This window comes from Lissotriton helveticus, chromosome 1_2, assembly GCF_964261635.1.
Source record: "Lissotriton helveticus chromosome 1_2, aLisHel1.1, whole genome shotgun sequence".
In the NCBI taxonomy this organism is placed as follows: Eukaryota; Metazoa; Chordata; class Amphibia; order Caudata; family Salamandridae; genus Lissotriton; species Lissotriton helveticus.
Window position 1 is genome coordinate 105097528 of NC_136058.1, and position 23208 is coordinate 105120735.

At 45.6% G+C, this 23208-nt stretch overlaps 1 protein-coding gene across 8 annotated transcripts in view; it reads right to left on the bottom strand.

Annotated features, from left to right (window-relative positions):
* The window catches only part of PATJ (PATJ crumbs cell polarity complex component), a 1530963-nt gene that overhangs the window by 334057 nt on the left and 1173698 nt on the right, over positions 1 to 23208 (bottom strand). For all 8 annotated transcript variants that reach the window (XM_078669616.1, XM_078669595.1, XM_078669605.1 and 5 more), the window contains one exon: positions 4417 to 4500. In XM_078669616.1, coding sequence (XP_078525742.1) covers positions 4417 to 4500 — 84 coding nt within the window. The remainder of the gene's footprint in view (positions 1 to 4416; positions 4501 to 23208) is intronic.

The window sequence follows — 23208 nt, forward strand, 5'->3', positions numbered from 1 at the left end:
AACTAGAGTACTCTGGATCAGGGTTATGCCCACACCTTGCAGGAAGTGGTCATATAGGAGGTGCAGTCACCCCAGGGGGAGTTAGCCCATTGGCTACTACCCTACACTACTTTAAACCCCCTAAAGTCAATATTTAGGGGTCCCCGTACACCAGATCGACAGATTTGACTACCTGGGAACAGAATAAGGACAAAGACGAGCAAACAGCGTGAGAACAGAGGACCTGCACTGAACTTGGTGCCAAACCCTGCCTGGCTGCTGGTACCTCAACAACTGCAAAGACCTAACTCATCCAAAAGCTGTACATTCTCCCCAACCATTGGAGAACTGTCCAGCACTTTGCCAACCACCTAGCATCTCCCTGGCATGGAGGAGCCATTCCCCTGCATCTGCAGGCACTGACCACATCTGCCCAGTAAAACATGTTGTTGGCCATCAGGCTCACCAATGGAGCAGCATGTCAGGAGGAGGCCTTCGTGGCCCTGTTTCTCCCCAGAGTTTCGAGAGGCTACACCATCCAGGACCACCCCCCCCCGCACCAATACCCTGGATACTGGAGTACCTGCAACAGCCAAGGTTTGTTTCTGTCCCAAAAGTATATAAAAAAACTGTTATTTTTTGTAAATTGGTTGCAAATTTCTTCTTTAGTGGGTGTCTAATTTATTGACTCTGTGTTTGCAACAAATGCTTAACACTCCCATCTGATAAACAAACTGCTTGACCACACTACCACAAATAAAGCACTTGGGATTATTAAAGTAAACCAATAAGGGTCATCTGGACTTTTAGCATAGTGTGCCCCTACATTGGCCCACTAAACAAAAACCCAGCTTCCTACAGTCAGCAAGTACAACTTGCAGTCTCATCTTTGATATGGTGAGAATGGTCACTGCAATTCAGTAATTTCGCTAGTGAAGTGTAAAAATTAGTAAAAGGTGGACCGGAAGCATGGAAATTACAAAACAGTTTTTTACACCGCATGTGTGAAAAAGTAACTGTACCTTTTAATAAGTTCTCATATCATGGAATATTTCAAGCAACACTGAGCTGCCAATTCATGAACGTAAAGAGCAGCTAATATTCAGAGACCGTCTCCTAAAGCTTTGAAGTACATGGAGGTAAATCAGATAGAGATGCCAACAAGTCAAGAAACAGCTCCAGGGATTTAAGTGGGTTGTACTTGATATTTGGTCACTGTTTTCTCCATCTACTATGACACTGTTGACTAGCAAACAAGGCAATGGTAAAAAAAAACAAAAAAACAGGACCAATAGTGGGTGAACAGCGTTGCAAGTGCAGCCCTCTAGGGCAATGAGGAGATGCAAAAGAAGACAATGAGTGCATCACTAGCAAAAAATCCCCATAATTGCTAACCTGAAACTCTGCATTATTATCCTTTTAGAGGGGTTGCAGAAAAACAAATACAGAGAACTGATTGTCGTTGGAAAACTTGAGGTTTGAGGGTCGCTAGTAAAAATGGGCCCTTCACCACTTTTAAGTCAGTAATATTCAGTTCATTCAGAACAGGTTTTTGGAAATAGAAAACTGGTTAAGTACACTTTTGATTCACACTGGACTATGAAGTACTTATCTATGATGTTATAACACGTTTTAAAAGACCGCAATTGAGACTTTTGTTTGGTCACAACCAGACCTTGTTTCTGACTACCAACGTCTATTATTTGGAATGAGCCGCCGGCTGTTCAAGACTTTACAATCAGATCACACTTTAAGCTGGTACGTCAATTGCTACAATTGGTAACAATTCTGAAAAAGGCAAACACACTGATGTTCCACACTGAAAAAGTCAATTACAATCATCTACCTAGTCATATGAACTTGCCTCACACAGATCTCTTAGGAGCACTCGATATTGTGCATTGCTTATTTATATGTCGAGTCCACAGGCCGCATAAGTGTCTATTCACTTGCAATCACTCACTAGCTCATATGCGTTTATGTTTCTTATCATGTAACGATGAGTACTACACTCATATATTAACCCGCAGGGTTCTAATTCATATATTTATATAGTTGTTTAAATGCATGGTACGGAGACAGGCATAGTAGCTTTAATGTGGATATGAAAGTGGATTCTCCCACTTTACTAGCCACATAACATCATCAATCAGAAGATTGATTTTTCATGAAACAAAAAACATGAATGATATAAATTGATTGTTCACAGCCTTCTTGATGCGAAAGCGAGAGAGTCTGGCATCCAGGATGAACAGAGCTGTTTTCTGTGGAACTGTGCCAAGGCCATTGTCTCAAACCAATCTTGGCTACAGAAACATAAGTCAGCCTTCTCTTGGAGACAGGCTAAGGAACGGAAAATAAATTAGGATCAGGTGCGAGCCTGTGATTATTGCATCTAAATACTGAACCTTCACTGAATGTGAGACCTTTGATGCTAAGATTACACATGTAGGGCTCTTAAAAAAGTACTCTAATTCATTTTCATATTTTTCACATTCTGTGCATTTGTGTTTTCTGTGATGGCTTTGATATCAGTGATAATCATTTTGCCTATATTCTATACTACAATCTGCTTTAAATAAAGCCTTAAAAATAACTGTGGACTCATTGTGTTTGTACACATGGAGTGAAAAGTTGGCAGTAACTTTCAACAATAAATTAAAATGCCTAATAGTCTCTGAAAGGTTTTGTTACATGCTTAAAGAACATTCTCTCTAGGTAAGACAGACATATGGGTCATAACGTATACAGTCTTCCAGTTCAGCCTAGTAAGATGGAACATACCTGTGTTTACCTAGGGGCCAAAGGAGATCCAACAAGTTTGCGAATGGAAAAAGTCCCTGATCACATAGCACTAACGTGACTACTAATTTTCCCCTAGGATTACAATGAAGGTACTACGCGGAACACATCATTCAAGAAAGCCTAACATATCACCGGCACACATCCTACAGAACACTCACATCCTTTACCGCAAAAAAACTTATAACAGGATGTTGCGCTTCCTTGCCAAGACTTGAACCTGGTTCCCCAGATTTGAAGTCGACCGCCCGAGCCGTTAGGCCACATCCTCTCCCCAAGGGAGTACACCTCCCAGGACTACGCAAGGTTACTCCCATTTCGTCACATATTCTTACACAGCACTGAGGGGCACATACCTTGCCACTGAACAGTATAATGAATAATCACCATGTCAAAGACCCTTATCAAAGTATGCGGGCTACCTCTCAGGTAAAGTGTACTGTAAGCTTATCTAAAGGGGGAACTGAAGATACTCAAGGTCAGTGTACTCCAAAGAGGCACCCTAGACCTCTGAATTATTTAAAGGCTACTAAACAACTTGGTAATGGGGGAAGTAGTCTATATATGCACATAACTGATACTAGAACTTGTTTTTCATGGACAAGCAAAGGTACAATTCCGCACAGGCTACTCACTTTAACATCGTAATTCTCCAGTGCTTTTGGATTACTTTCAACAATTCCAAATAGCTTAAAAGTGCATCTTTAAAGACTAACATCTTAATTGCTGAATAAATTAGTTTTGCAAGTTTGCTCATCATCCACTGGCCTGACAGCAGTCTGGGCAAAAATATTACATGACGCATTCTATGTGGCACTATTAAACTATTTTCCAACATGGGTAACACAACCAGTATGGGAGTCATCTCACCTATAGCAGTTATAAAGTATTTTAAAATGACTGTCAGAGCCCCTTTTCTCCAGAGGTATTGTTTTCAGCATTCAGGGACATTTCAGAAATTAGAAGATACAACTGGCAGGGGCGGGCAAGGCAGCAACATCCCAGGTGTAATTCCACAGTCCAATATCTAAAAATTAATTCTAACAAATGCAGGAAGCATTAAACACAAAGTTATCACATAGAGACTGGTCTGAGTGGTGCAAGAAAAGCCATGATGTGCCAGAAAACAAAGAAAAATATAAGCCTCATAGCACAAGATGTCCAAAATACCACTCAACGGGGGTCTCAGTCATCACAAGGAGTTTAGCCTTACACTGATTAAAAAAATAATTAAATACTAGTTCAGTCTTTACAGCAGGTAGTACAAGGTTCCAAAGAGTCAACAATTAAAAAAAGTCTGAGTGGCATGTGACGAGGTGTCAATTATGTAGCATTTAAGAACAGTACCTATTGGGAAGCCTGGGCGTCACAAGACAAAATATTATAGCTATGAAATGAAATGAAACGAAAGAGGCTTTTGTATAGCGCATGGCTACCCGGAGGCATCCAAGCGCTGCGGAGGTGGCTATGGGAGCGGAAGGGTTTATGAAAATAGCCAGGTTTTTAGATTTTTGCGAAATGTCAGACGGTTATCTTCCTGGTGGATAGGGAGATATTTTTTTTTATATAGATAGCTATATATAGCATAATAATGGTACTTGGTAAAGGCTAGGTAAAGAATGGAACTTCACTTACCTCCAGAATCTGATCACCGGCCCAGAGCCTCCCATCCCTAGCAGCTGCACCTTCTTCATATACTTCGTGTATAACTATTGCATCCTTTCAAACACAAAACAGAATGCAAAGGTATTAGTGGAAAACAAATTAAGATTAAAAACAAGCAGTGTGACAAGAATATTGAGAAACAAGCAATTATCCTACCCAAAATGCAGGCAACACCTCTTTTAAAGTATAAATAATATGTTTTATTGTTAAGGTACTCTTAAAACGTGTCACAATGGAGGAATTAACAAGAGTGAATTTGTGGCAGAATTACATTGTTGCTTGCAAAGGGTAGGTGGCTCTTGAGATAACCACAAATGACACCAAAGTAGGCTTCCTCCTTTTTAAGCTTTTGTATCAAACACCACATTTATTTAGTCTGACTGCTTTAAATGTATCTTTTGGCTCATTAAACTTTAAATCCTATCAATAACAATAACTTTTATGGAAGCTTTACTAAAAGCACGCAATAATCAGGATGCAGAGGACTTAGAACATCACCCAATCAGGTATCTAATGATAATGGCAAAGCAAGTAACGGAACCTATTTTTGACATTAAGTGCCCAAGCCAATAGTTCAGAGTGCTCTGCTGTGCTCACCGGAGCTCTGTCCACGCTCCACATCCAATACTATGCATCCCCCCATATTAGAGTTTATGTGATTGAGGTACTAATAAAGCACAAACTAATCCAGGAACTGGGTGTCCTGGCGCTAAAATACTTGGAGGGAACAGAAGACATATATTTCAGAAAAAAGATATGTTTTAAGCTATTTCTGAAAGATCGACAAGGATGGAATAGGTGTGAAGATAAGAGCTAATGAGTTCTAGGTTGTGGGCATGATGTTTGAAAAGAATCTGCCACCAATTCCAGACCAGCATACCTTCGGGATACAAAGAAGATGGGCAGACAGGGCAGAAATATGTGGTAGTGAACAAATAGTTTCTCAATGGAAAGAGGAGCACTACAATGTATGGATTTGAAGCAAGGCTACAGTACCTTCAAATGACAAGATTCACGTATAAGGAGCCAATGAAGACAGTAAAGGTTGCTAGAGGTTTGAGTGCCTACTCAGTCATGGAATTTATCGGCATCTGGCGCCAACAAGAAGGGTTACAAAAAACAAGAACTTTGATTTTTGATGAAATGACACGCAGAAAATGATCATCCATCAATCAAGCATTGGCAATGCCAATAGATCTGGCTTTCGAATAATTTTGTATGGTAATGTGAAGCATTACAAGTAGATAGCATGGTAATGGATATGCATTTGTGTGAAAGCAAAGAACTGTAGAATAATATTGGTGTAGGTTAAAAGGTCAGGTAACAGTTGTACTGTTAAGTCAGACCTAAACATCCATCTACGTTAATGACTGCCCTCCTGCCATCCCATTTTTTAATTCTATGTTTCTCTCAGGTATTTTTCCTTTATCTTAGAAGAAAGCATCTATTCTACCTCATCTAAAAAAGCCTAACCTTGATCCTGTCACTCCTCCTAATTATCGACCTATTTCCAGACTGCCTTTCCCGGCTAAGGTCGTGGAAAAAATTATGAATTCCCAACTTACCCAATTTATTAAGTAACACAAACTGTTAGACCCAACACAATTTGGTTTTAGATCAGATAATAGCACAGAGACAGCGCTTATCAAAGCCACAGATGAACTCAAAATGATCATTGACAAAGGGGAAACACTGCTCTGATCCGGTTTGATCTATCCGCGGCCTTTGATACTGTGGATCACCTGACACTATGCCATCAGATAATTGAATGGTGTGCGCAGGATGAAAAAAAGTCCAGGATTTATTTGTTAAGGATCTGGAGCACAGTGGCATCATAGGACGGTTGGTGTCTGGGTTTGTTGCGTGGGATCAATACTATCCTCTCTATCTTGCTGACACTATGCCATCGTCTAAAGACCATGGTCATAAAAGGTACAGCCTTAGAAGGTTTCTAAATAGCAGGGAAAGCACTGTGATGCTAGACAATTTCAGCTCGAAAACCTTTTCTTTACCGTGCGGTGTACCGCAGGGGTCCTCCCTATTTAAATTATATGTGGCTGAGCTTGCCCCGCTGATCCAATCTTTTGGTCTCTCGCTTACATCTTATGCAGATGACACACAAATTGTGGTCTCGGCGGCAAACAAGGTCAATAACACAAGCACTCAGTTTCACAACTGCATGAAAGAAAATGGTACCTGGAGGGATAGGCATTGCCTTAACTTAAATTCTGATAAGACTGAGGTCATTTTTTGGGGAAATGACTCTCGCCTTTGGGCTCCCGACTGCTAGCCATCGGAGATGGGCTCAATTCCAACTCCCAAGGTTAAAAGCTTGGGAGTGATTATTGACGAAAACTTAACCTCAGTAAACAAGTGAACTCCATCATATCCACCTCTTATAATACCTTAAGAATTATCAGAAAAACTCTCCCTTACTTACAGATTAGCGCCCGGAAAATAGTCATATATCTCTCATTTTATCTAAAATAGATTACTGTATCCCTTACAATCAAAGAACTACTCTGGCTAACTGTCAGCTATCGTATAAAATTCAAAACCCTCCATCTCACCTTTAAGGCCCTACATGGCATGGGTCCAGAATTTCTAAGAAATGCCATTTCTTGGTATATTCCTAATAGGAACCTCAGATCTCTGGGCACCAACTCAGTTACACCATTTAGATTCAAGAAAACAATAGGGCAGTAGCAGCTTCCTGGCAGGTGCCACTAGACTTTGGAACACCCTGCCACTCCATATCAGATCCTCATCATCTCTGTAGGCCTTTAGAAAACGTCTTAAAACGTGTTTTTTCAACAGATAAACCGTTCTTCCCACCACGTTGCCTCACTCTGCTTAGCTATCAGAGTCAAGACACCCTCAGGTATACGTCACGCTACATACATTCATATAACATAACATATGTGCTGCTGCCAGAGGAAAACACCATAAATTATCAAATTATCTAAGACACTTTAATAGCATTACATTGTCTTTTCTGTGCCTCTGAAAGTTCAAGTTCGGGCAGCTGGATAAATAAACAAAATGATCACAGCTGCGTGGAGGGCAAGCACTTTTTTTGTGGAAGCACACAACTTCTGCCCAATCAAAACATGTAGTTCTGGCTCCCAACATGTGGGCGTTCCAAATCTCCTCTCCTGGTGATCGTCACATAATTATCTGATGACAGTTGCACGGTCAATCCAAACCATAAAAAGAGATGGTGGCCATAAAGTCACCGAATTTCAGCTGAAAGCTGTTGTGTGTGACTCCATCACCAAATGTACACGGTGTGGTTTTGATCTTAGTCCCATGAGACAATGGGTTCAAAACTAGAAAAAAGGAAGGGACACAGAGAGATAACTACAGCTGGTGATTTAAATCCACGCAGTGAGACTGAAAACCTAGTAAAATTGCAACAATTTCCTTTCAGCAAAGCTCTTTCTGGAACCTTACTCTCATCTCAGTTTCAATCTCAAACAAGAGAGTAGAGCAAAATAACGAATAATTATTCTGGATAATTCACTTCAACATCATTTGAATCTTCTGAATTAAGTATTCATCAGTTTAAAACGGAAGCCTGAATAAGACAATATATTATAACTGTTTGTTTGGAGGATGTAAAAATGACAATTTACTGAATAACATAAGTGCATATTTACAAGAGACAGTAACAAACAAAATGATTGACAAGTTATCAATTAACTCCTTTATTGGGGAACAAGTAATTCATGTTTTTTGTACTACCTCCGCAGAGTGCAGAACATGAAAAACACATTATCTGCCTTCGGTAACACTTTTTGGAGGATACTCTTTCTGACTGCAGATTTCTCCTTTTGGAAATCTACCCAGGGACCAAACTGGATTTGTAAAATTTAATAGCTGCTGTGCATCGTCAGATGATGCTACCGAGCCCCACTATAACGCTGCCCATCTCCTGACATGGTGACAAGGAGCCATATAGGCTCCATCCCAGAGTGCTGATGTAAATTTTCTTAAAGGCATTATTCGCACCCTAAGATGCAGAGCCTAACAGACCAAATGAGAACGTTAACAGCATGCAAAATCTAGTTTGGAACCTTACTTTTTCTGCAAAAGCCCATTCCACAGAACAGGGAGATGGACTGCGCAGTGAGGAATCTGCAGTTAGTTAAATATCTTGTTTTTTGGGAGCGTGGCCATTGGGAGCGTGGCCACACAAAATGGCCAACAGCATGAATTAAGCTGGCTTTCCGGGTCAGCATCATACTGGATCACCAGGAGCCATGTCGTACAGCAAAACCAAGGCAAAAGTGAGAATGATGGTCATAATAGTTTCTGACCCTTTGATTCACGAGATTTTGTAAATTCGATAAAACAATAACAGTTCCTCCGCGAGCCAGAGCCCATCAGTTTAAAAGGCTCCCTTGAACCAGCAAGCTGAAGAGCTTTGGAGATGCACCTGTGTGCCTGTGAGTGGTACTGTGACCTGAGAGGAACTTGGCAGCATTTCCAGCAACCCCAAATGATTTTTCTTTGCTCTTTAGAACTGCTGCTCTGTATTGATGAAGGGCTCAACCCAGAAACACATGTCTAGAGATATACAGCAATGTCTGCACCAACTTTGGTGAAAAACTCCAGCTAATTTTGAAGTAAGTTTGAACTGTGTACTGCATTTACCAGGATGCAAAGGGGCGAACTATGCTGGGACTGTGAGGCAGTGTGCTCCCAACCCCCATTTTGTTTAAAAGGCTCCCTTGAGCCAGCAAACTGACGAGCTGTAGTGAAAGAGCCACTTTTGTAGTCTGGCACACTATGATGACCTCCAACTACCACCATTTTAATTGATTTTAGTGTGTTATTTTACCCTAGCCTTAGTAGGATGGTCCTGCATTTGTCTGCTTCTCTTCTGTTCTGTAATCTTGCTGTCTTTCGGTGGGAGCTGTTATGGAGTGGAACAGTCTTGCCAAGAGCAGAGCGTGTTGGTTGTGTATTTGAAGGTGTGCAGTTGTGCAGGAATGTGTATTGTATTGTGCATTGGTGAGAATTATGAGTTCTTACTATTGGCTTTGACCATTCTGTTTTCTGACTTTACCTTGCTTTATGGCAGTGCTGACTATTGCCTTTGACATGCTCTTCAATTCCATCTTGCTTTGGGCCTTTCTGTCCTGCACGAAGCTGCAGAGCTGAAGAGGGCATGTTTTGCTTTCACTTGTTTTCTGCACTCTGTGTGCTAGTAGAAACCGGCTCTTATCGGAGGAATGGACAGGCTCCTTCTCGAAGTCATAGCAAAGGCCTGATCAACCGATGCTGTGTCCTTGGCACAGAGTGGTACGGAATCTGATGGGAAAAGGAGACGAGGCTTGCTAGAAGCTTCGACCAATGTTTCCAATTGTATTAAAAGGGGGAGCATCCACTGGTCTGGTGGAAGTGGAAGTTTGGGAGTTTGGATTCCGAGTGAGGGCAGACGTGTCTATCTCGGATTGAACCCTGATTGCTGAGCTCTGATACGCGGCTGTGTGAAGACTTCCCCCAGCCAGAAGTGGGCAGTATATGCATCAGGTGATGTATTGCGTTTCGTGATTATTGCCATTGTGATGTGAGCCAGTGGCTGTGATCGTTTGAGGTGTTTTCTTTGTGGTGTGGGAGGTGCACATCCAAAGTGATCCTCTACTCTGTATTTATATCTTTCTGATCTCTTGCAGGACGTCCAGTGTATCTTATCTTATATCAGTTATTGCTTGTTTATTAATCAGTATTATAGTTTGCTCAGTTATTGATTCATGCCTTTAGATTATAAGTTTGCTACATATATTTGAATCTAATGCATGTGGTATCTGAGACAGCCTTTGTTTAGAGAGTATTATATAATAAACCCCAAGCCTTATTCTAAAAGTGATAGTCTTTGCATTTTGTTAAATAAAACTCCTTTTCAAAAGGTGCTGTTTGTTTTGTGTTGCAGTCTTGCTGTGCCAGGGGTGGTAAGACATGCTTAAAAGTGTATATTATTCAAAGGTGTAATTATATATTTGCCTCCCAGGTGGGAGTGCAGTGATTGGGTGTGGCTTATTGGTGAGAAGCCACATTCAAAACACGAGCTTTGCTCTTTAGAACTGCTGCTCTCTACTAATGAAGGGCTCAACCCAGAAACACGTGTCTAGAGATATACAGCAATGTCTGCACCAACTTTGCTGAAAAACTCCAGCTAATTTTGAAGTAAGTTTGAACTGTGTACTGCATTTACCAGGATGCAAAGGGGCGAACTGTGCTGGGACTGTGAGGCAGTGTGCTCCCAACCCCCATTCTGTTTAAAAGGCTCCCTTGAGCCAGCAAGCTGACGAGCTTTGGAGATGCACCTGTGTGCCTGTGAGTGGTACTGTGACCTGAGAGGAACTTTGCAGCATTTCCAGCAACCCCAGATGATTTTTCTTTGCTCTTTAAAACTGCTGCTCTCTACTGATGAAGGGCTCAACCCGAAACACGTGTTTAGAGATATACAGCAATGTCTGCACCAACTTTGGTGAAAAACTCCAGCTAATTTTGAAGTAAGTTCGAACTGTGTACTGCTTTCACCAGGATGCAAAGGGGCGAACTGTGCTGGGTCTGTGAGGCAGTGTGCTCCCAACCCCCATTCCCCATCAATATAGTACCTGGATTGTGCGGAGAGCCGAAAAGGGAGAAGACGAAAATGACCTCACACTCAGACAGGGATGAAAAGATTCAGGGCTTTTGAAGCTGTAATCGGACCTTCCAGGTCTTCTCTCCTACATCCAGTTCTGATACCCATTCTTCACCTTATGGGGTTCCTCACGGCTCCATTCTTAGTCCCCTATTATTCAACTTATACGTCAGACCTTTGGCTGATATTGCAGAGGAAGTTGGGCTGTCCTTGTTCTCTTACGCAGACGACACCTAAATTATCTTTTCTCTTTCAATGGAGAGGGTGGCTGGGACTCCCCCCCGCCTTCCACCTTAAGATGGGCTTGGGAAAAATTGCTTCGTGGATGCAGGCAAATTATCTCAAGTTCAATGGAGAGAAGACCTAGGTCCTGGTTTTGGGGCACAATAAAGATCTTTGGGGTCCCCCTCATTAGCCTATTGAAGAACAAGTTACTTGCCTTCGGTAACGCTTTTTCTGGTAGATACAATATCTGCCTGTGGATTCCTCACCTTGTGAATATCCCCTTGTGTCAGCAACATTCGGAAATTCTTTTTCGTAGCCTCGCGCCGACGTGGACTCTGACGTCATAGAGACACGACCTCGCTCGCGACTCCGCTGACGTCACCGACGCCTACAATAGGCCCACGCCGGCGTGATGACATCAGTTCCGCCCTTTTTTCCGTGCCATCGAGGCACACGGACGGACCAATGACAGTAGAAATATACAAAGTATACACAGTACCCAATAGTCAAGGCAAAACACACAGTGTTAAGCAAATGCAGGAAAGCAATTGTAACATTACCCTGACAACAGAATATATATATATATACATTACAATACAGTAACTCTGGTATAGAAGAGTGGACAACGGGGAGGCGGGTGGGTCAGTGAGGAATCCACAGGCAGATATTGTATCTACCAGAAAAAGCGTTACCGAAGGTAAGTAACTTGTTCTTCTGATAGATACATCTGCCGTGTGGATTCCTCACCTTGTGAATAGAGTCCCACAGCAGTCCCCACTCCCGGAGGAGGGTGTCCACTCTTCTAAACCAGGAAATCATGAAGGACAGAGCGTGCAAAATGACCGTCCCTCCTCACCTCGGAATCCAAGCAGTAATGCTTCGCGAAAGTGTGGAGGGAAGACCAAGTTGCCGCTCTACAAATATCCTCTACAGGAACACCTCTAGCCAATGCAGAGATAGAAGACTTAGCCCTTGTAGAATGAGCCCTTATACCCTCTGGTGGTTCCTTACCGGCCAAAGAGTAGCAGATCTTTATGCAGAGGACGATCCATCTCGACAACGTTCTTTTATGGACCGCTCTTCCTTTCTTGCAGCCAGCAAACCCAATGAAGAGCTGGTCTTCCAAACAAAAGTCCTTGGATCTGTCCAAGTAAAAGGACACCGCCCTCTTAGGGTCCAGACGGTGCAGTCTCTCTTCCTCCTTAGAAGGGTGAGGGGGAGGATAAAAAGAAGGTAGGGTAATGGACTGTCCTAGATGGAAGGGAGTTACCACCTTAGGCAGAAAAGCAGCCCTGGTCCTGAGAACCATTCGATCAGCATGAATGGTCAAGAAAGGGGACTTGAAACTAAGAGCTTGAAGCTCACTAACCCTCCTTGCCGAGGTTATTGCAACGAGGAAGACTGTTTTAAGGGTAAGAAGCCTCATGGGACATTTGTGGAGAGGCTCAAAAGGAGCACCCATCAAAAAAGTCAATACAAGATTCAAGTCCCACTGAGGCACAATAAAAGGAGTAGGAGGGAACTTATTTGTGAGGCCCTTCAAAAACCTTAAAACTACAGGTGATTTAAAAAGAGAGGGCTGGTCAGGCAAACAGATAAAAGCTGACAGCGCAGAAAGATAACCCTTCACCGTGGCAACAGCAAGCCCCTGCTGAGCCAGAGAAAGGGCAAACTGGAGCACATCAGACAAATGGGCCCTCAAAGGGTCTATAGACTTCTCCCCGCACCACGAGACAAATTTCGACCATCTATAAGAATAGATGGATTTAGTGGAGTCACGCCTGGCTGACAAGATGACATCCACCACGACAGGCGGGAGAGAAAAGGAATTCAGGTTGCCCCGTTCAATCTCCAGGCATGAAGGTGCAATGTCTGGAGGTGGGGGTGTAGAACCTGCCCCTCCATCTGAGAGAGGAGGTCTGCCCTGAGAGGGAGACGGAGCGGCGGGTGAGAGGAGAGGTGGAGAAGATCTGTATACCACACCCTTCTTGGCCAGTCCGGAGCGACCAATATGACCGGTCTTGACGAATCTTCCTCAGAACCCGAGGAATCAAGGGTATGGGGGGAAACGCGTAAAGGAGTTGACCTCTCCAACTCAACTGAAACGCGTCCCCCAAGGCTCCTTGCATCGGATACTGGAGACTGCAGAATGACAGGCAGTGCGCATTCTCGAAAGTGGCGAACAGGTCCACCCGAGGAGTTCCCCACATCTGAAAGATGTCGTGAACCACCTCCGGGTGAAGCCTCCACTCGTGGTCGGCAGAGAACTGCCGACAGACTGTCTGCACGAACGTTCAACACTCCGGCCAGATGATTCGCCAACAGACAAATCTGATGGTCCTGAACCCAGGACCAGAGACGCAGAGCCTCTCTGCAGAGACACTGCGACCACACTCCTCCCTGCTTGTTGATGTACCACATCGCGTCGTGTTGTCCGTCAGGACCTGGACTGACTGACCGCGAAGGGAAGGGAGGAAGGCCTTGAGTGCCAAACGTATCGCCCGCAATTCCAAAAGGTTGATGTGTAGCAACCTTTTCTCTGGAGACCAAAGACCTTTGACCTCCAGATCCCCCAGATGAGCACTCCACCCTAGAGTGGATGCATCCGTTATCACTGTGGCCACCGATGGAGGCAGATGAAAAGGCTTTCCCTGTGACAGATTGCCTTCCACGCCCCACCAAGACAGATCCGCTGCAGTTTCTCTGGAGATCCTCACAGACTCCCTGAGATCTCCGTTGTGCTGATACCACTGCCTGCGAAGGCACCACTGGAGTGCCCTCATGTGCCAGCGTGCATGGTTGACCAACAGAATGCATGAAGCCATCAGACCGAGCAGACGAAGGACCTTCAGGACTGGAACGACCACTCCATTGTAAAATAAAGGAATCATTTCCTGTATGTCGCGAATCCTTTGAGGGGGAGGGAATGCACGACATACAGTTGTGTCCAGTACAGCACCTATGAACAGGTTGCGCTGGGAGGGCACCAGGTGAGACTTGGGTACATTTATTGAAAAACCCAACCTGTACAACAACTGGGTTGTCTCCTGCAGATGTTGGAGCACTCTCTCTGACGACTCTGCTTTGATCAGCCAGTCGTCCAGATACGGGAATACAGGAATCCCCGATCTTCTGAGATGCGCCGCCACCACTGCCATCACCTTGGTGAAGACTCGAGGCGCAGTAGTAAGACCAAACGGAAGGACCGCAAACTGGTAGTGCTGCGATCCCACCGTAAAACGGAGATACCTCCTGTGCGACTTCAGGATTGGAATATGAAAATACGCATCCTGCAAGTCGAGTGACACCATCCAGTCTTCTTCCAGCAGAGCCTGAAGAACCTGAGCAAGGGTGAGCATCTTGAATTTCTCTTGTCTCAGATAAAAATTCAAGATCCTGAGGTCCAGGATTGGACGAAGTCTGCCATCCTTCTTGGGAATCAGGAAATACCGGGAGTAGCATCCCTGACCCCTTTCCTGCTCTGGAACCACCTCTATCGCACCTTTTCTCAACAGAGTTTGGACTTCCTCCTGGAGAAGTAACAGATGTTCCTCTGAGCAATGCCCCTGGCAAGGAGGGTAATTGGGAGGGAATTCCCGAAAGGGAAGGGCATACCCATTTTCTACGAGATTGAGAACCCAAAGATCTGATGTAACCGATTCCCAATCCCGTAGAAAATGGGTAAGCCGACCCCCCACTGGGCCTACATGATCCTGAATGGCGGATCTAGGGCTGCTTCTCCGTGGCTGGGGGGTTGGAGGAGGCGGAGGAGGAAGAGGCTTGACGCCCTCGAGGACGTGCCCTCTGCTTTCCCCTGTAAGACCTATACAAGGTATTCTGTTGCTGCTGTTGCTGTTGCTGCTGCTGCCCTTGTCTGTACGATCGAAAGGAAGAGCGGCCAAACCCTCTAAATTTCCTGGTCGTAGAACCTCTGACCTGAAGGCCAAGAGATCTAGCAGTTGCCCTGCTGTCCTTGAATCTCTCCAAGGCCGCGTCTGCTTTCCTTCCAAAGAGCCCCTCACCATCGAAAGGCAAATCCAATAAAGCAGACTGCACGCACATCAGTTGAAAAATCAGACGACTTCAACCAGGCTGAACGCCTCGTGGCAACCGCCGTGCCCATGATCCTCGCTACGGAATCCGTAGTATCAAGTCCACTTTGGATGACCTGACGAGCTGCCGCTTGAGAATCAGCCAAAGCTTCTTCAAAGTCTTTCCTGCTATCCTCAGGAACCTTAGGGACCAATGAACGCATAGAGTCCATAAGAGCATGAATGTATCTACCCATAAGGCAGGTGGCGTTAGAAGACTTCAACGCCATACTAGCCGAAGAAAAAGTCTTTTTCGCAACTTGATCCTGTTTCTTGGCTTCTTTGTCGCCAGGCACCTGCGGAAAATCCCCCACTGACTTTTTAGAACAAGCGGCCTGAATTACCAAACTCTCAGGGGAAGGATGAGAAGACAAGAAAGCAGGATCCTCAGGAGCCACTCTATACCTCTGTGACAGTTGCGGGAGGAATAGGCAGCACACTAATTTTAGTCTTTAAGGGTTTTATTTTGAGATATAGTGAGTCTGAGCTTTTCTTCCTGTTGGTTGTGGTTCCTCGCGGCGAACGGCTTCTCGCAGCCTTTCGGATCCCGGATTCGGTAGACGCCGCCCTGTGTCCTCTGTCGGGTTTCCGCCGAGGTGATTCTCCTTCAGCTTCCGTCTTGCCTCTCAAGTGAAACAAAGAGAAGACAACGGCGTATCAGTTGTCGGTTTGATATATGTTAATTTCTACGGGTAAGGGAGTGAGGATCCAACTAAGAGTGCAGCCCCCTAAACTAATGCCGTAGTGAGTTGGGTTTTGTGCTCGGGGAAAAGGGTATACCAGGAAGCGTGAGTATTTCCCGGGCTTTAATCGGTAGCTGCTGTCCTACGAGAAACCCAGCCCCTGAATTTCTCACGTACCTGGCTGAGCCATACACCTCCCGCGGGTGTATGGCTGGGCGGCTCGTGGTGTCGGTGGCCTCCTGGCTTCTCCGGCTCCGCGTTCTCCTCCGCGACTCCCCGTCTTCTTTCCTCGTACTCCGTACTCCTCTGCTCCGTTCCACTTTCGTCTTCCTCTCCACTCCGCTCTCTCCTGGTGAATAGACACACCCCTGACTCCTCGTTTCCGGCATAAGGCGTCTCCGTGTCCTGACGAGACTCCTCCCAGTCATAGGTCCATTCTGAATTAAAGGGCCACTGTTCTTCCTGTGTGTCTATTTCAGTTTCGACATTCTGTGGGAAGTATAATGATTGAGAGGTAGTAGTAGACAAGTGTCCTTTTGTATTTCGTATACAGTCTTGTATTTGTGATAACCCCATAGTGTTACATACCTCCCCCTCCGGACACTCACGATCGGTGAGTGGGTGACGAGATAAAAAATCCGCCCCAACATTCCCACTGCCTTTCCGGTGATGGATAGAGAAAGTGTATGGCTGCAGTGATAGAAACCAACGCAATACTCTCGCATTGTTAGCCTTATTGCGGGCCATCCAGAGTAGAGGTGCATGGTCCGTAAAAAGGTCGAAACGCCGACCTTCGAGATAGTATGCCAGTTTTTCAATGGCCCACTTCATCGCGAGACATTCCTTCTCGACGGTTGCATATTTTAACTCCCGAGGGAACAGTTTCCTGCTGACATAGAGTATCGGGTGGTCAAGCCCATCGTGACCTGTTTGTGACAGCACGGCCCCAATGCCGTAATCCGATGCATCGGTGTGCAAGGAAAAAGGGCGAGAGAAATCTGGTGACGACAACACAGGTGTGGAAGTAATCACCGACTTCAAGATTCGAAAGGCCTCCTGCATTTGGGGGGTAGGATGTACCGGTGACGATGCCTTCCCACTGTTCTTTAAAGCATCCGTGAGGGGGGCGTCAATATCCGCAAACTGAGGAATAAATCGTCGGTAGTAACCGACAAGGCCCAGAAAGGATCGTAATTCTCTCCTAGTAGATGGAAAAGGAGTGTCGGCAATTGCCCTCACTTTTTCAATTTGAGGCTCGATTAAACCATGTCCCAAAACATATCCAAGGTATTTAACTTTTTGGAACGCGAGTTTACATTTCTTTGCGTTCACTGTGAGGCCCGCCTGTCGTAGAGCCAACAAAACTATAGACAGGTGTTTGAGATGAGCATGCCATTCTGAACTGTATATCACAATGTCGTCTAAATAAGCAGACGTGAAATCCGACAACCCAGCGAGTACAGTGTTCATAAGACGCTGAAATGTCGCAGGGGCCCCATGTAGGCCAAATGGGAGCACCGTAAACTCAAAGTGCCCCTCATCCGTCGAGAACGCCGTCTTTTTAATGTCGTCTGGACGTAGAGGCACCTGCCAATACCCTTTTGTCAAGTCAAGGGTAGAAATGTATTTCGCATGGCCCAGTTTTTCAAGTAAGTCGTCCACTCTAGGAATGGGATAGGCGTCGAAGAGTGAAATTTCATTAAGGGCGCGAAAGTTCATACAAAACCTTCTACTGCCATCGGGCTTAGGGACCATAACAATGGGGCTGGACCAATCACTTTTAGAGGGACGAATCACTCCCAGGCGAAGCATTTCATCTACTTCAGATTTAATAGCGGCTCTCCTGGCTTCGGGGACCCTGTAAGGTTTAATCCGCACCTTTTTATCAGGAGGTGTAACAATGCAATGTTCAGCTAGAGAAGTTCTCCCAGGCCTGTTGGAAAATACGTCTCCATAACGTTCAAGTGTCTCTCTCAATTCCAACTGTTGACGAGCCTCCAGTTCCTCATTGTGAACAAGCATGTCCACCGTAGAGCCAGTCGGGCCTGAACTATCAGTCAGATGAACGGCCGCGGGAGGTGGCCCCAACCATTTTTTTTAAAAGGTTTATGTGGTACGATTGTTGTTTATTGGGAGCAACCTTCAATTTATAGCTAGTGCGTCCAATTACCTCAAGTACCCCATAGGGACCCATCCATACCGCCTTGAATTTATGTGAGGATGAAGGCAGGAGAACTAAAGCCCAATCCCCCACCCTGAGTTGTCTCCACTTCTTGCCCTTGTCATAAGCATTTTTTGTCTATGCTGGCTAGCCACCAGATGAGTCAACGCCAACTCTCTTAACTTGCCCAGTTTTGATTTTAGAGCCCTGGCGTAGTCAAGGGTTGCACTCGTTTCTTCCGATTGCTCATTAATCCAAGCATCCCTTGTCATTTCTAACAGGGAGCGGGGTTGACGGCCGTACAGCAGTTCAAAAGCAGAAACCCCTAAGCTACTCTGTTTCTGTGCCCTGATGGCGTATAATGCCACGGGTAACATACGCTCCCAGTCAACCCCGCTGACTTCCATCATCTTACGGAGGGTGGTTTTCAGGGTACGATTGTAACGTTCCACCAGTCCGTCCGTTTGAGGGTGGTAAACTGAGGTACGGATCTGGTGGATATCCAACTTGCCACAGATTTCCTTCATTAATCTGGAAATGAACGGCGTACCCTGGTCAGTTAAAATCTCCTTCGGAAAACCCACCCTGCTAAATAGTTCAATCATCCTGTCACCAATCTGTTTAGAATTAGGTGCGGATAAGGGAAATGCCTCAGGAAACCTTGTGGCGTAGTCAACGACCACCAAGATGTGTTGGAACCCCTTCTTAGTCTTTGGCAGTGGCCCAATAATATCCATACCGACCCTTTCAAACGGCTTTCCGATGACCGGCAAGGGCTGTAAGGGCACCGCCGGTGGCCGAACCATATTCATCCTTTGACAGATCTCACAGGTCCTACAGTAAGATTCAGTATCTTTATAAATACCGGGCCAAAAAAATTGCCTGAGGATATTCTGGGTCGTTTTTTCTGCGCCGGAGTGGCCGGCAATGATATGGCTGTGTGCAAAGAAAAGTACTTGCTCTCTGAAAGAGACAGGTACCAATAGTTGCGTAGGATCACCCTCCTTTCCAATTCTATACAGTAAATCATTCTGGACAACGAACCTGGGAAAAACGTTAGACCCTTCAAGACTTTGGTGAACCTGTTCCCACGCGGTGAACAGAGTGGGATCACTGATTTGCGCAAATTTAAAGCTCTTGTCCAGAACCCATGGGTCCTGTGAAATAACGGAGTGTATTGGAATGTTGTGAGGGTCAGAGGAGCCAAACCCTTTAGAACCTCTATCTGTGTTGTCCAACCCGCCTACTTCTTCCAATACGGTACTAGCTATACATTCACAGATGAGTTGCGCTACTCTATCCCCTCTCTTGACCTTAAACTCATCAGGCCCAAAGTTAAACAGGAGGACCATAACATTACCCCTGTAATCAGCTTCAATAACGCCTGCCCCAACATCAATAAAGTGTTTAGCCGCCAGGCCTGATCTTGGGGCTATCCTACCATAGCACCCTGGGGGGACTGCGATTTTGCAGGTCTGTCTTGACCAGTGCTTTCTCTCGACTGTGTATCACATAATCATATGCACTGTATAGGTCATAACCCGCCGCCCTAGCAGAACCTTTAGTGGGAGAGGTAGCAAATTTAGTCAACTTCACAATTTTAAGACTACGTCCCAGGCGACTTCCCTTTCTAACATTCCCCTCCTCCTCTGGTTGACTCTTGTCCTCTAGTTTATCTTTAAACATGTTCAGGAAGTTGGGGTTATCGGTCCCGATTATTAGGTCTTCAGGTAAATTGGACATTACCCCCACCCTTACCGTTTGTGAAATTCCTACTGTTGGCTCTATGGCAATGTTAGCAATGGGGTAGGGTCGAACATCCCCGTGTACGCACTTAATATTAACCACCCCCTGAGAGACGTATTGTTCTGATTTTACATATGGGGACTGGATTACTGACTGCCGACAGCCAGAGTCTAACAATGCTAATAAGGAGTGTCCATTGACTTTTACACTTACTCTAAATGAGTTTCCCATCTCAGCGGAAAATAGGACGGGCTTAGGGAGGTATCCAACCTCCATTGGTTCTTCCTCGTTTCTTTTTCTTGGACACATCCGGGCAATGTGGCCCCATTGTCCGCAGTCAAAGCATTGTGGGCCTGTAGTTGAACTGTTCTCGGTCCTCCAGGTACGTGGACGTATAGTTTCTCTACCTCGAGAAATATTCTTTTCAGGTCACATTACTATTTTCCTCTCTTTTTCTATCTCAAAGGGAAAACTTTTAGGTTGTGCACGTGTGAACGATGAAGCCATTTCCACAGCCTGGGCGGTTGTCAAATTATTATGCTGACGAAGCCATTTTTGGGTGGCGTATGGGAGAGCCTCAAGAAATTGCTCTAAATATATACGGTCCATTATTTCCTCCTTACTGCTCGTAGTTGGAGTGAGCCATTTATCCGCGGCCATTTTTAACCTTACAAACAAGGTTTTAGGATTTTCCCCTACCGAACCTCTCTCTTTTCGGAACTTTAGTCGATATGCCTCTGTGTCTAATCCTAAGTGGTCGAGGATTATTCTTTTGATTTCTGCATACGTCGTGTCCCCTTTTGGATTCGCCACTTGATAAGCGGCCTGGGCTTCTCCTCCTAATAGGGGTGCCAAAAAAACCGGCCATTTTGCTACCGGCCAACCGCATGCTCTGGCGGCCCTTTCAAAATTTAATAGAAAGGCATCTGGATCTTCCCCGTTCCTATACTTTTGCAGAGACACGGCGGGTGTTCCGTGGGTTATGGTTCTTTCCGTTGTTCCTCCTCTTAAGACGGGATCGACCCAGGGTGGTTCGCTTTTATCTTCAATTGCTTTTTTGATTATCTCTCTATCAGCTTGAGCGGAAACTAAATGTTGTTCAATCACCTATTCAATTCGTTCCTGTCCCTTGACTAATTGTTCCACCACGGTCTCCATCTTAACTCCACAGATGGTTCCTTTGCCCGCATTCTCCACCACTGTGACAGTTGCGGGAGGAATAGGCAGCACACTAATTTTAGTCTTTAAGGGTTTTATTTTGAGATATAGTGAGTCTGAGCTTTTCTTCCTGTTGGTTGTGGTTCCTCGCGGCGAACGGCTTCTCACAGCCTTTCGGATCCCGGATTCGGTAGACGCCGCCCTGTGTCCTCTGTCGGGTTTCCGCCGAGGTGATTCTCCTTCAGCTTCCGTCTTGCCTCTCAAGTGAAACAAAGAGAAGACAACGGCGTATCAGTTGTCGGTTTGATATATGTTAATTTCTACGGGTAAGGGAGTGAGGATCCAACTAAGAGTGCAGCCCCCTAAACTAATGCCGTAGTGAGTTGGGTTTTGTGCTCGGGGAAAAGGGTATACCAGGAAGCGTGAGTATTTCCCGGGCTTTAATCGGTAGCTGCTGTCCTACGAGAAACCCAGCCCCTGAATTTCTCACGTACCTGGCTGAGCCATACACCTCCCGCGGGTGTATGGCTGGGCGGCTCGTGGTGTCGGTGGCCTCCTGGCTTCTCCGGCTCCGCGTTCTCCTCCGCGACTCCCCGTCTTCTTTCCTCGTACTCCGTACTCCTCTGCTCCGCTCCACTTTCGTCTTCCTCTCCACTCCGCTCTCTCCTGGTGAATAGACACACCCCTGACTCCTCGTTTCCGGCATAAGGCGTCTCCGTGTCCTGACGAGACTCCTCCCAGTCATAGGTCCATTCTGAATTAAAGGGCCACTGTTCTTCCTGTGTGTCTATTTCAGTTTCGACATTCTGTGGGAAGTATAATGATTGAGAGGTAGTAGTAGACAAGTGTCCTTTTGTATTTCGTATACAGTCTTGTATTTGTGATAACCCCATAGTGTTACAACCTCCTAGCTACACTTTTCGAAACTGCAGGAGCAGAGAAAGGTTTCTTCCATACCTCCATAATGGGGTCCTTTAAAGCATCATTAAATGGTAGCAAAGGCTCCACTGCCGAGTTTGGTGAATGAAGGACCTCAGTCAATAAATTCGACTTAAATTCGACAGTGGGCAATGTCAAACCCAAAAGTCCTGCTGCCTTCTTCATGACAACATGATAAGGTTGAACATCCCTGGAAGGAGCATCCGGTCCTGAAGGCAAAGACCACTCTGGAGAAAATTCGAGACCACTAGCCTCTGCCAGATCATCAAAACAACTCCCATCCAGTTCGCCTTCCTCCACTTCAGAAGAAGATTCATCAACCCTCTGTTCATCAAGAAGACGTTGAGCTTCTCTTCGAGACCTCAGCTTAACTCGAAGTGCAGTCGAATCCAATGCCGAATTCGACGGCGTCGGAGCCGACTTCGGAATCGAATCCGAGGGCTTGGAAGGCTGCTCCATAGAATTAACAGGAACCGGAGTCGTCTACTTCGGACGAGCCGGCGTCGATACCGGCGTTGACCTCGGTGGAGCTTGTTACTGCCACAGCGGAGTCGGGGCCGGCATAAAGGGTGCCGGAGCATATGAGTGAGGAACACCCAAATTAAAAGCCATAGGACCCATGGGACCCGAAGGTGCTCCAGAGGGGTACCACGATCTTGAAAAAACACCATACATCGCGTTTAAAAACGCAGAGGGGTCTTGACCTGGAGTCGGGAATGGTGGATGCTCAGGCTGATTTCGAGGTAGGTTTGAATCTGTTTCCCCAACAGGATTCGAAGTCTCCTCCTCAATAGGAACTCCATCGGCGTCCTCCGGAGTCGGGGATGGAGCGGAGACGGAGCCGGAGACGGAGCCGGAGTCGGATCCGGAACCGGAGTCGGAGAATGGACCATCGACTCCGAAGGCGAAGCCTCACCTTCTTGATCTGACACTTGTGGAGGAACCACTTTCGACTTCATCCTCTTGGGAGATTTCGATCTCGAACCAGATTTATCACCTGAATGATGACGGGATCCATGTCTCCTTTTCTTATGTTTCTTATGAGAACCGGAAACGTGATCGGATGAAGACTTCGAGGCCGACGCCTCCCGAGACCTCGACCTG